Here is a 12786-nt window from a genome sequence, read left to right as displayed (position 1 = left end):
ACCAAAGAACAGCGAGGACACATCGAACGTCAAGCGGTGAGACTGGTCCTTCGCAACTACCTAGATCAAATTGCCATCACATAGGTCGAATGGGGACAATATTTCAAGCTCCCAGGCGGCGAGATCGAAGGTTATAAGGACCATGTGCCCGCAGCAGAACGTGAAGCCTTCGAAGAAACCGGGTGCAAATTGCGCGTGAAGAATCATCATTTCGCCATGTGCGAATAGTGGCGGAACGATTTACACAAGATCTCCTACTGCTATCGAGCATGAGTCGTCGAGGACACAGTTGCGCTGCAGATGACAGAGGTGGAGATACAGGAAGGCTTACAACATCAGTGGTGTAGCTTTCAGGAGGCGTTGGAGAAGTTCCTCGGCTCGAGACCGTCGACCGAACTTGATCGATTTATCAGTGAGAGGGATGCTTTCTTTCTGGAACAGGTTGCGTGGTGAGAAGGCGACCCAAGAGCACTGTGATGATCGAGGGTCGGATGGAATTACTGGGACGAATTGAGGATCAAGGAGAAATTCAGGCATGACAAGGAGACGATTTGCGCTGCAGGTTTGCGGATGTTGTGAAATGATGTCGTGTCTGCATCCATATTTGTTGATTGATTCCCTTGGGTACATTTAAAAAATAATCCTGATAAAATGTTCAATCCACAAAATCCATTTCGCGAAGTCCATATCTTCTCAAACGCCATGAAACACTCCGGGCACGACCAGTTTCGTGATATCAAACGGCGGGGCCATGACACCAAACACCTTGCTCCAACGGAACCAATTGAGCCTCTTGACGCAGCGGCCATCGATGATGACATGGTCGAGGATTTCGAACACCATATCTGGCTGACGCAGCATCGCCTCGATATACATCTCGGCTTCACGATTGTCCTTGGCCAGCGCGTTCAGCAAAGGTCGATCCCTCATGAGCTCCGACGTCATCCACATGGCTGTGACACGGCCAAAGACGCCAGACGATATGACCATACTCGCGACGACGACGGCGACGAGGATGGTGGTCAGCGTACTGGAGGCGAACATGGCCGTGCCGACAGTGTAGACGCCGATGGATAGGACTTTGGAGAAGATCCGCAGGATAGCATGAGCGTTGGAAACGCCTCGGACGCCGATGATGACGTAAAAGGCATCGTTGGCGGCGGACCAGCCTTTGTTGCTTTGCAGGACAATACGGCCGGTGGTGTTGTACCCCTTCTGTAGACCTTCGATGATTGATCCACGTGGAATGAAGGGTTGGCGGTATTGCTGAGAGACTGATGTATAACGTGGATTGGAATAGCCGTTGAAGCTGCCTCCAAAATTGGATGTATGCCGATTCGGTTGGAGTTCGAAACCTTCTGACGTTTCAAGGACGGGGTCTTCGGATACTGAAGGATTTTTGTAGCTTGTCCGCCGAGGAGTCGTGGCAGCAGGGTGCTCAGGATCAGGGATTACCCATGGTGCATCGTCGCTGACTTCAATCTTGGGCGCACGAGAGACGCGAACTGTCCACTGTTTGGTGAATGGGACACCGGCGATGGAGTCGATGATGGAGCTGATCGCAACACAAACGTACCAAGACCACATAAACGGTTTGAACTAGAGTCTGGTCAGCCACATGCCAAGCTATTGTTTGATTTTGACTGCGCATACCTCACACCTATAGAAATCATGTCAGCGCAGGTCTAAGTATCACTAAAGGAGAGAGAGAGAGAGAGAGAGAGAGAGAGAGGAGGCTTACCACCACACCACGATCGCACCTGATTGCATGAACCAACATGCCACCTTTTGAGATCAGTCAGCTGAAATCTTCCGAGCAGTAGCGTTATTAATCGTACCAAGATGATGGTGATGAGCAACACTTGTGAGATCATGCCAAACGTGAAGACACCGCTCCTACGCTTGCCGTGACGGAGCTGGGCTCGTTCCGCAACGCGATGGGCGAAGATATGGAAGCGTTTTTCGTGTTCATGAACGCCCTTCAAGCGTTCTTCAAGCGCGTCCTCGAAAGCTTCTTTATCTTCACTATCTGGAACCACTGCCATCTCGGCATTGTAATTCAGAGGGTCAGAGTCTATGCTCTCATAGTCATTGACGGTGGACGGAACCTGTTCTATCGTGAGTATTGAGTTATATGCAGATGCCGATTGTATAGAATGGTAGTCGTACGATGTTACCGCCAAGAGATAAGACCATAGAGAAGATTCCCGCAACGGGCATGAGCTTATATAAAATCCATAGCTCTTTCGTTGGCGTGCCGATCAAAGCACCCGCAGTGGGAAGAAGAGTCAAGAGTGTTGTCGCGCCAGCAGCGCTTGCTTGATATGCCGCGCCCAGTCCACTCAGTGCGAGTGAGAGGTTGCCAACACATTCGCCTCTGTTACCGGCGCGAATCTGGGCGGCGCGATCGCTCCAGAGTCTGTATTTGATACCGTCACTGGAGAGGAAGTTGTTGACATCGGCCAATATCTTCTGACCATCAAATGTACTGTTGTCCACAGGTCGCGCTGTGAACGGTTCGTAAGTTGGCTCGGAACTGTTCAGATTGACGTATCCTGTGACAGAATCACTGTCGGCTGATACGGCGGGTATCAACAGGACGGCACCGAATATCGCGTGCGTCAAGTTGGAAGCGATCCTGTATATACGCTGGGCAGCATCATTTGCGATGTGTGAAAACGCAGCTGTCAAAGTCTTGGGGGAACTCGGTCTGCTACGCTGAGTTTTCATGGTGTTGTGTCGTTCGGATGACATGCTTCAGCTGTCATGTAACGAGTCGTTTCTTTAGGAAGGATGATCGAAAGGAGTGGTCTCTTCACGCAAACGCGCAGGGACCTCGATCCCTTCATATCTTGCATGATATCCGCCCAGGTCGCACACCGAGCTGTCAGGCAGAGAGTGCAGTCCTGCACCTACGATGATCGCACAGAGCATCGCGCAGGATACCTCGCCCCTGCACAGTCTTGTACCAGGGGTTTGCCAGCCATCAATGGGGCGGGAATCCTGCGAAGACAATGGAAATGGTGAGAGAGCTGCATGGCGTACATCGGCAGCAGCCCATGAATGGCAGTCAGAAGCTGTCCTTCAAAGAGGAACACACTTGCGCGACAGGGCTTGTGGAGGAATGGCCAAGGGTGGTTGATCAATGCATACACTGTCTTATGCGAATGATTCTTGACCGTGACTGGTTGAGTCTTCGTCTGCTTCAACGATGCCGTGCGTCATGAGACTTTAACGTTGAGGTATTCACTGCGAAACAGATCTTGACCCGACGACGATCTGTATTAGACCATGTATCGAGGTATCGCGACATTCGATCGAAATCTGCGCATCTCCTTCCCACGTGCTGAGAGCGACTGGCGAGCAGAAGCTATTGTTGATAAGGAAGGTGCTGCATTCTCGCAGGATCACACCATCTGCATGGATCTTGCGGGGGCTGAGAACATCGGTTGCATGAGCGCCCGAGCAGATACAGAAGCCTCACTGCAGGTGAGATGGCGCAGGTCTGGAACGACGCCACAAAGCTCACCGGTCGAAAAGATGTAGCACTACGATGGAAGAGGGGACAGACCAAGGGACAGACCAATCGCCATCAACAAATATGAGAGCTTTTCTTGAATACATATTTTACATGTGATAATGCTTGATGCGACCTGGTAAGTTTACATCTGCCGGACAGTCTCCACCATACAAAACTGGACGCCTATTTCGCTGTTATGCGCCGTGGCTTTCACCATCAAAGAACACTCTAGTCGCCCCCGTCTGTAAAGTAAAGAAGCTGCCAGGAGTTCCCACGTGTGGTGTGACCCATGGCGCATGCTGCCGGTGGATGAAGACCGATCGGAGTCTTGTGCTATACAACAGCGGGAGTCTCCCACTGCGTGGGGATCGATGCAATAGAATTCGAAATTGAAATGCTTGATTATCGAAGAGGTCGTAAGACTCCCTTTGCAGGTACCGGCTAGCTCTGTCAACAAGGACATGGGCGACTGTTGATGGCTGCACACACTGCTACGACTTGACTCCGAGCAACGTGAAGACCAGCTTGGCGGAGTTCAGCGTATCGGGTGCTTATCGCACCCATGATAGACCCGTTGAATTCGAGCTCTCCAGTGGCTAACCAATATCATTGGTCGAATGTGACCGATACGTTGGCGCGCAGATTTTTGTCGTTGGTTGACACTTCTCTACTAAGCAGCGGTTTTGCTCTTTGTTCCCGTCGATGCCGGGTCTCTCTTCTGAGGTATTCCGCTTTGCATTGCTAGGATCTGATCGAGCTTTATACGCGCAAATTTGTCCCCTGCGTCTGCCGCAGCGCGCAATTTTGGTACTTGCACTGCACGCTCCGCCCTTCGCTTGTATTTTGCAAATCGTTTCTCTTTATAGGCAGCCAGTCTGTCATCTGCTGTTGGGACCGGTGGTCGTTCTTCGATGGGCTTGCCAAATGGTGAAACGATTGCCCCAACCACGTAAGCAACATGCTTAGTATGTTGCTCTGCATGCAGCTCAATCACATCGCCAGTGACAAGAGAATTATTTGGATCGTGAACAAGATGTTTCGTGTCTTTGCGAAACCACTGTTGATTGTTAGACATTTGACTCTCAAAGTAGCCCAAGGTCGCGTGGCATAATTTCCTACCTTCTTGATATGGTTGTTCCACACCTGGCCTGGTAATCGAACAGTCACAGTCCTGTCCATCAATCCCGCGCTGATGACCACACCGACGGTCCTCTTTTGTTTGGGAACACTGTCCCGCTGTGCTTTTTCCTGTGGAGGTAGGAGATCTGTGGTGGTATGCGCCAGGCGTTTGCCTGGAATGGCGTGAGGCAATGGCTTTTTGAGGAGCCAGTCCCTCCTTTGTAATGGAACAATCTTGCCGTCGGCATTGCGACGCTGGCTCGAAGGGAGGCTAGGAGAGAATTCTGGTTGATTGGTGGTGGATTCAGCTTGGGTCGCCAGACATCTTCGACAAGTCCACAGCAAGGACTGCTGGTTGCGTGATGATATTGCCCGGATTGGAAGTGATGAGATTGTTCGACTCATGATTGATGCTGATGGCGGCGCAGATGATGGGTGATCGCGTGAGGACTGCACCGCGAAGAAATGTCTCTATTCGAGGAACAATGAGTGCTCAATCAGGGCTTCGGAGGTGTCCTGACTCGCCGCAATCAGCGAATTGTCAGAGAGCCACATGTGCCGTGTCACCCTCCGTATCTAATCAGCTTATTGTGCCAACTGGAGTATACCGTACCCATGCTCGCCCATTGTCGTCAAGTCCACAGCCTACCACTTTCATTCCGGTCAATATGTCACAGTAGAGTCAGTTTGGCGAATTCCCAGCGTCGATCAAATTCCGAATCTATAGCATTCGTGAACAACGTTGGAACCTGCTTCAGACAAATATGTGCCAATTGCGCATTGCTATGAAGCAGGCAACTATGGAAAGGGTCGCTTGCTACGCCGCACCACGCTATTAATGCTTAGCCTCGGCAGACAGCTTTCGTGTGCCATGTTTATGTACATATTTAAACTTAATAACCCATCCTCACGGTTCTTGTGGGCGGTGAACTCTCTCAAGATATCAGATTCATCTTCGTCAAAGAGCTTCAGACGGCTGCTGTATTCGCGTGCTCTTACACAAGATTGCCCCTTCATTCTAAGTTGTGAAACAGCATTCCTCATCCAGCACCTCCATTCACAATGCCGCCTCGCATTCTTGCACCTCAGCTGGAGTCCAGCGCGCCTTTAGCTGCCTCCTGCTTCACACTCGGCCCTGCAATCTGGTGGATTGCCGAATATTGGGCTTCGCGTGGCTACTATCCATCGTATAGCTACATCGGCAACTTCACAAGCGATCTGGCTGTTCCATATCCCTTTGCAGAGCGACCCCATGGCCGCAAAGTCAATTCAACCCGCGCGTCTTTCATGAAATATGCTTTCTACGCCAAAGCAATCATTTTCGCCGTGGGAAATCTCGCGTTTTTGCGTGCCACGACTCCCAGCGAAAAGACTGGCAGCGCATTGGTGATCGGCCGCGGCGTCGCTGCGTTAACGTACTCGGCGGGTATGTTAATGTTCGCAACTGTCCCCGGAGGTCCTCGCGAGCACGAGGACAAGTCCGTATTCTGGCACTCGATCGGCGGAGCGATGAGCATGATCGGTGGTAACCTGAGCTCCATTCTGCTTGCACGAGCGGAAACCGACCCCAACCTGCGACGATATTTCACAATTGTTGGCTCAAGTGGTCTTTTCAACATCATCATCTTCATCCTGAATGGACGGACCAAGGTGAAGGGATTGTGGCAGCGAGGCACAATCTACACGGTGCAAGCCTTCGAAATTGCCACCGCCTGCTTGTTATGGTCTCAGATCGCTCAAGCCAAGCGGTAGAATGGTCTGAAGCGGATCTGAATTGACCCTGGTCTTGTATGTTCGATCTCGCTCCAAATAAGGATTTCTTTCTCCAAGTCGTTTACCACAAACTCGCGGTGGGTAGACCGTCGGTCCCGTTGTCACAACGTCCCCATACCGGGCCGGTGGGTGCATCGTAATAACATGCCGAGTTGGCAGTCGCAAAATCCCGAAGTGCGTCCCAATCACGACACTGTCGAGTCTGATGATAGCCGTTCATGTGTCCGTGGCCTGTTACCGTCAAAAGCTCGTCATTGGCTTGACACATGATGCTTTGCCGAAGAGTGTCGAAGCAGTGGAGGACATGTTCCAAGGGATGATCCTCATCGATACCGCCTGTCCTCAGCGCGACGTACCCTCTACGAAGCCATTGCTAACGATCCCTGTCAGCAGCTGTGCTAGCGCAGCATTAGGGAATGGATATCATCTTACGACACAATGCATCATGTGATACGACTCGATTGCGTACAATTTCTTTGTCGGATCCTCGCTGGAATGAATGCTATCCGGCAGATTGTGGGCAGCGATAAACTCGGGCGTCAATGCCACAACGCCATGGCCTGCTCGGATGGCTTCCCACGCTTCCGTCGACCTTTCAAGTTCGTCCATGTTCCAGTACTGGCTGACCATACCACTGATACGGACCTGATCTTTCACATTTCTCAAACCGACTAGAAAGGCATTCATGGTTAGCTCAGTCCAAGATTTGCAGCACAGAAGAGAACATGGAGTTCTATCGTACTTTTGGAATAAGCTGGGAGCCGAACTTCAGAGCGAGAGCTGGATGCGAACAAGAAGACGTTTTGGCAAATAATCGTGATGAGCAGGATCCCGCATGCAACAGCTAAGGATGTGCTAGAGGCTTTCGTGTGTCTTGCATCCTTTCTAAAGTCTAGTGTGTGAAGCAGACCTTTTTCTTCTTCGACATCCTGCTCGGTTACATCGTTCGCTCTTGCACTGGCCCAAGACTGCGTCGAGGCCAGCAATTTATCTGCTATGGGCTCCATATGAGGGATTCGGGGATGTTCTTTTTGCATAATGTCAAAGAGAAAGTCCAGACAAAATATCGTTAAATATCATTCGAGTTCAACGGGTACGGGAAATAAGACGATCAACACGTGTCTTCTACCAGCGACCCGATGGAGGCAATGTATTGTTGATTTCGAAGAATATATCTTGAGATCCATGAACAATCCCGGTCTGAGTGAGATTGACGCCTGACTCGTACACCACTCTCGCAGTCAGTCTCATCGACGACCGATCGTCCTTCAATAGGGCGAACACGCAATTGGCACGTTCGTTCACGTCTCGATTTGGAGATGTTGGTACAACTGACACCTGTGCCGTCTCGGATGTCGTCTGCACGTCACCCGCCCGACCATGGTCGACACTGCCACAACTGTCACTGTCACCCAAATAGCCCACCATGGGGCCAAACATTGATCCTGATCCCGCCCCGTAGTTCCTAATTCATCTTGTCCAAATTTACATGAACGTTGATTGGGTGCGCCAGTGACGATCGACATGACCACGCTATAGTTGTGTGATGAGTGAACAACCCCGCCGTGTCGATCATCAGTATTGATTGCCTGCCATCCACGCGGCATCTCGACAAAATCAACGAATATTTGGTAGAAGTGACTCAGACAGCCTCACGCGTGCCATTGAGACAACAATCTGAACGTCTCGTGCGCTGTGAAGATCATTCTTGGGTGGTTCCGATTTCTGGTTCCGATTATGTCAACGTCTCACTGGAGCTGAGCCGCCCTCTCCAGGGCTCCAGGGCGCTCGATGTAGGCCAAGCGAACCCGCCCCGCACGAGCCATGCGCCGCATTCTTTGGGTGGACATTAGCCCTATGAGTGAATCAAGTCCGTTTCCAGGACACACATTCCCAGCCAAAGGTTGCAAGGTAAAACATTCACACGAGCTCTTGAAACGGCTTCGCGTTCTGGAAGGGAGTCACAGTCGGGGCCAAAGGCGGCAAAGCATTCTTTCGCGGCCCTCTCGCAAGCATGACATCGCTGTCGCCTGAAAGGTCCGTTGCGAGGGTCTATCAGGCCAAGATATATATCCGTCGACATGCGCCGCCCTGAACGATGAAGAATATACAAGTACCACAACAACCAGTCCTCTTCTCGCATACAGTACATTGCTTGCATATTTTGCTCTGCAGATACACTGCCTCGCCTGAACCAAGAGAACCCTTTCTTCACGACTTTCTTTTACCGCCTGGTCGGGATCTCCAACCATGCATTACCTCTTCGCGACCATTGCAACGCTGAGTGCATATGCCCATGCGGCCCCCATTTCCACCGGAACAGAAGCTGTCGGTCCACGGGCCATTACAGAGCGCGCTGCCTCACCGGATACTGTCACACCATGGAACATTGCCGAGCGTGGCACCTTTCTCGACAAGGACCCATTTGCAAAGGAGCCCTGTGCCGACGCATACATCATGGCGCCGTATTGCGTTCATCCAGGTGAACAACCTTCGATTGAACAGCAGCGCGAAAATGCCCTTGCTACCCCAGCCAAGGAATTTTTCGTAAAGAAGGATGTCTTGCCAGATTCAGTCACGCCGTGGAACATTGCCGAGCGCGCCCCTGATTCCACTCAGCCGTGGGACATCGCCGAGCGCGACCCCGACTCCACTCAGCCGTGGAAATCTGTCGTCGAACGCGATCCGGATACCGTGACTCCCTTGGACATCGTCGAGCGCGACCCCGACACTGTAAATCCCTGGAAGCGCAATCCAGACACCGTGAACCCATTGAAGCGCACGCCCGACTCAACTCAGCCTTGGGATATCGCCACACGCGAAGCTGAAGCCGATTCAACCACACCGTGGGACATCGCCGCACGTGAGCCCGATTCAATTACTCCTTGGGACATCGCTGAACGCGACCCCGACTCCACTCAGCCCTGGAACATCGTTGAGCGCGAGCAATCCTCGTAAGACTGCCGCTCTACTGGTGAAGCGCCCTGATATCTTGCTTTGATGGAAATGGCCATAACGCCCGCGACGGGAAGATGATGGATATTGGCGGCACGCCTGAAATGGATCGAGACTTATGAATGTCCTTTCTGGCAACTCAAGAGATAATGTGTCTTCATTCAAAGAACACAATCATGTCTGTTTTGATAGCACTCTTCTATGTCTTTATGAATACTCACGATCTTTTACATGTTCATGCAAGGCGCGGTTGTAATTGTGAATCATCGTTTCGTGTCTGGTACTAATTTGCGAGGGAGGTGACGACCACTATGACACATCCTGACAAGGAGTCGACAGAACCAAGCCTTAGATGGTAACGTAATCGAGAAAGTTTGAGTACTCGTATCATTTCTACCTAGGTATGCTTCATTATCATTATCAAATTTCGAGAGAGGAAAAAGAAGAGGTATCGAAACAATGCAAATAATGCAAACAATTCAAACAATTTGTAAAGCCACGCTGCGAAAGAAGTTGCGTCATTCCCCATTTGATCCTTTCCTCATGTGCATGTAGCCTTGCTTCCACGTTGGTTGCACACCTGAAAGACGCGAGTGTACTGACAGCCATAGGGAATGCTTCCGTTGGAGTTGATGACGCCGAAGCTCAAGACAGGCTTGACTTCACCATCAAATGTGGCGTTACAAGCTGCGACGCGGGATGAAACGTTAGCGTTGTGACTGCATTCCACGGCAGGGATTTAGACTATATTGACATACCCATGAGGAGATTTGAGCCTGCAAAAAGCTTGTGGAAGACCTCGCCATTTCCGACATACCAGTTGGGGTCGGAGTCGCCCTTGGTACCAAGCACGGATGTCACGAGGCCGTAATTGCTTCCCTATTTGATGTCAGAGATGTCGAAGAGGCATGATTTGATTGATGGCGATCGATGTTATGATATTGAATCATAGGGCTTCAGGATCGTGACGAGACTCACCACATCGGCGGCACGTAGACCATAAGTCTGGCCGTCGGTATAGATGGCGAAGAGAGACGCAGTGGGACTTGTGCCGTTGACGTATATCGGAGTGCCGACGGTAGCAGGTGCTTCACCGCTTCCTACAAAGACGAGAGAATTTGAGGCAGGTGCTGCAGGTCTGGCGGCGAGAGATAGGTTTTTGGCGTCGTCGCCATAGCCAACGCGAATCGCCAAGCTGAAGGTGTTCTGCTTGATCGGAGGATAGTAGGAGGGAGGAGCGTGTCCCGCGGCTGTGAGACTGGCGAGCGCGACGGTGAGGACGGTATTGAAGAACATGTTTATGACTGATGGTTGGTGATGCAGGGATCGAGGCAGTTTGCGCAGGGAATACTAGAGCTTGTTAAAAAGTATGATGATATCGTTGGATAAAAAGTAATTAGAGTAATAATGGTGGGAGAGCCCAACATATAAATCCAAAATCTACAACTGTCAAACGGGAAAGCGCGAGGATGATCGGGTTACTGTTGCATGGTTAGCCTTGCTCCTTCACCGTAAAGGTAGCATTTCCCACAGCATCGTGATGATGCAGCAGTGAAGAGGCGCCGATTATTACGTTCCCAATTCTCGGGTCGGCGGCGACGTCAAGCAGAGTGGGATGGTCCGATTGTGCAGGTGTGCACATGTCGGGTCGATAATAGGTGGGAAGTAGATCCGGGGCTAACGAAAAGAGTGACATCGGGGCGCTATTTTCGTCCTGCTTGCTCGGACGCTTGCCCGTCCGCATGCTGTTTTCTCCATGACGGACACGTGACAAACCTTCTGCATCTGGAGTCCACCGCAGTTGTTGTACAAGTGAAACTACCAATGTATTCTTTCCTCTTCACAGGCTCCAAACCTGTCAGTACACGAGTGATCCTGGCGCCAGCAGCGTACCATTCCGCTCAGGTGACACCATCACTGTCGGGACTCGGGCACTTCTTCCAGGAGTGAATTTGATATCTTCGAACGCCAGCCGAAGTGGTGCTCCTCAGGCGGCTAATGTGGCTTTGGCTGCTGTGGTCATGAGCTTCATGGCTTCTGCGCTTCTCCTTCAAGTGAACGATTCTTCCATTACGGTGGCCTTCCTTGCGATGTGTATAAAATCGGCTTATGCGTCCATTTCTACTTCTCATGCACGAAATCTATGGTGCATGCGCAACCTGAACAAATGGAGAAGAATCGAAAGTATTCGTCCAAACCTACGATGGGCTTGACCCTGCGCATCTGGAACACGACGCAGCTGCGCCCAGACAGGCACGCAGCCTGCACGGTGAAAGTAGCCAATGCGCCGGCGAACTCCTCGACGTACGTCGCCGTGAGAATTTGAATGACTTTCTCCAACGCCTCGCGCAGATCCTTGACCCCATAGTCATACGCTACCAGCTTGTTTTTCAGCTTGGTGCCGTCCACGACGCAACGCCTTTGTGGAACTTTCAGCGTCTTTTTCATCGCTTTATTGTCGAATAGCTCCTACTACAAATCAAGCACTGGTAGATTCGGTGATCTTGCTAATGCCTAGCAGCTTGGCGATGTGGTCGCTCTATCAATGTCTGCTCCAATGCGCACACGAATTCATAGCAAAAGGAGATTGGGACAGTGATGGATCGAACGTTCGCTGAGCAGACGGGTACGTGTATACCATGAAATCTCGTCGAAGGGGTCTTCTTCGGTGAAGGGAGGACGAGTCTAGAACTCTTCCTCGTTAAATGTGTACATGCAAGCAGAGCCTAAACGGGTGATGTGGATTCTCAGCTCGTAGCACGAATCCACCACAGTTAGCACGCCCAGGACGTCTAAGCGACCTGTCTCGACTTTGTGGTCCTCGCACCAGTCCGCGTTCGAAGTGCCAGGTTTTCCAGCGCATTTCATCACGCGTTGGGCTTGTGCTTGACGAGCTCGCTATCGTGAAATCAGCACTATCCAAGCATGTTTGAACTGGAACAGCGTGCCAACCTACCTCACGACTTGCTCGCGGGCTTCCGTTCTGACCCTGGATATGAAGACCGTTTAGCCTTGCTCAACAAATAGGTCTTTAATCTGGTGGGCGAGCCATCCATTGCCTGGGTAATTCAGTCTTGCGTGTCATCATGGCCTAGCGCGAGTCTCCTGTCAGAGATAAGTTTCGACTGGGCGTGAGACCGTGACCGCAAATCATTCTCTCCCTGAATGCTTTTCGTCCTCCTCTATCCCGCTCTCGCAGCTCGGCGCATCACCTGTGGTCACTTACGATCCTGCAGAAGCTCGAGCTTGTCACGACCATGACCAACGTTCTCCGACCACCTTTCGCGGGCGGCGATATTGGATTGCAGATTGCATGATTGGAAGCGCTGCGTTTTTGTGAAAAAGTCACCGTCGACAAGAAAGTCCTCGCACAGACAGAAAGCCATGATTTGAAGGCGTTCGTCAGACTTTAATGGTGG

The 12786-nt window shown here is 51.3% G+C and overlaps 9 protein-coding genes across 9 annotated transcripts; 2 read left to right on the top strand and 7 right to left on the bottom strand.

Annotated features, from left to right (window-relative positions):
* Positions 1-415: 415 nt before the first annotated feature.
* On the bottom strand, positions 416-2884 carry K489DRAFT_37460 (uncharacterized protein). The gene is made up of 6 exons (XM_033603546.1): positions 2170-2884; positions 1839-2108; positions 1742-1785; positions 1654-1660; positions 1012-1599; positions 416-933 (listed from the first exon to the last, which is right to left on the bottom strand). Exons 1-6 carry the CDS (start codon positions 2752-2754, stop codon positions 694-696), a joined length of 1734 nt encoding a protein of 577 aa, XP_033457643.1. The 5' UTR covers positions 2755-2884; the 3' UTR covers positions 416-693.
* Positions 2885-4349: 1465 nt separating this feature from the next.
* On the bottom strand, positions 4350-4720 carry K489DRAFT_296325 (nucleic acid-binding protein; the record flags this gene model as incomplete). The annotated part of the gene is made up of 2 exons (XM_033600315.1): positions 4350-4577; positions 4640-4720. Coding segments are annotated over 2 exons (309 nt in total), but the record flags the coding sequence as incomplete, so codon positions are not given.
* An 830-nt stretch (positions 4721-5550) lies between these two features.
* On the top strand, positions 5551-6613 carry K489DRAFT_37350 (uncharacterized protein). Its single transcript, XM_033603426.1, has one exon. It carries the CDS (start codon positions 5702-5704, stop codon positions 6389-6391), a length of 690 nt encoding a protein of 229 aa, XP_033457641.1. The 5' UTR covers positions 5551-5701; the 3' UTR covers positions 6392-6613.
* On the bottom strand, positions 6474-7419 carry K489DRAFT_411842 (uncharacterized protein; the record flags this gene model as incomplete). The annotated part of the gene is made up of 3 exons (XM_033607858.1): positions 6474-6785; positions 6845-7083; positions 7155-7419. 3 exons carry the CDS (start codon positions 7417-7419, stop codon positions 6474-6476), a joined length of 816 nt encoding a protein of 271 aa, XP_033457640.1.
* A 162-nt stretch (positions 7420-7581) lies between these two features.
* On the bottom strand, positions 7582-8140 carry K489DRAFT_37330 (uncharacterized protein). The gene has a single exon (XM_033603410.1). The coding sequence runs from the start codon at positions 8017-8019 to the stop codon at positions 7714-7716; it is 306 nt and encodes a 101-aa protein (XP_033457639.1). The 5' UTR covers positions 8020-8140; the 3' UTR covers positions 7582-7713.
* Positions 8141-8292: 152 nt separating this feature from the next.
* K489DRAFT_382534 (uncharacterized protein) lies at positions 8293-9709 on the top strand. The gene has a single exon (XM_033605394.1). The coding sequence runs from the start codon at positions 8663-8665 to the stop codon at positions 9368-9370; it is 708 nt and encodes a 235-aa protein (XP_033457638.1). The 5' UTR covers positions 8293-8662; the 3' UTR covers positions 9371-9709.
* A 199-nt stretch (positions 9710-9908) lies between these two features.
* Positions 9909-10663, bottom strand: K489DRAFT_372379 (uncharacterized protein; the record flags this gene model as incomplete). The annotated part of the gene is made up of 3 exons (XM_033603331.1): positions 9909-10054; positions 10126-10246; positions 10346-10663. 3 exons carry the CDS (start codon positions 10661-10663, stop codon positions 9909-9911), a joined length of 585 nt encoding a protein of 194 aa, XP_033457637.1.
* A 557-nt stretch (positions 10664-11220) lies between these two features.
* K489DRAFT_382533 (uncharacterized protein) lies at positions 11221-12150 on the bottom strand. The gene has a single exon (XM_033605393.1). The coding sequence runs from the start codon at positions 11813-11815 to the stop codon at positions 11489-11491; it is 327 nt and encodes a 108-aa protein (XP_033457636.1). The 5' UTR covers positions 11816-12150; the 3' UTR covers positions 11221-11488.
* K489DRAFT_382531 (uncharacterized protein) lies at positions 11891-12635 on the bottom strand. The gene is made up of 2 exons (XM_033605392.1): positions 12594-12635; positions 11891-12458 (listed from the first exon to the last, which is right to left on the bottom strand). Exon 2 carries the CDS (start codon positions 12233-12235, stop codon positions 12053-12055), a length of 183 nt encoding a protein of 60 aa, XP_033457635.1. The 5' UTR covers positions 12236-12458; positions 12594-12635; the 3' UTR covers positions 11891-12052.
* Between the last annotated feature and the right edge of the window lie 151 nt (positions 12636-12786).

This window comes from Dissoconium aciculare (assembly GCF_010015565.1).
Source record: "Dissoconium aciculare CBS 342.82 unplaced genomic scaffold K489scaffold_10, whole genome shotgun sequence".
Classification (NCBI taxonomy): domain Eukaryota; kingdom Fungi; phylum Ascomycota; class Dothideomycetes; order Mycosphaerellales; family Dissoconiaceae; genus Dissoconium; species Dissoconium aciculare.
This window is presented reverse-complemented; position numbering and strand designations above follow the sequence as displayed.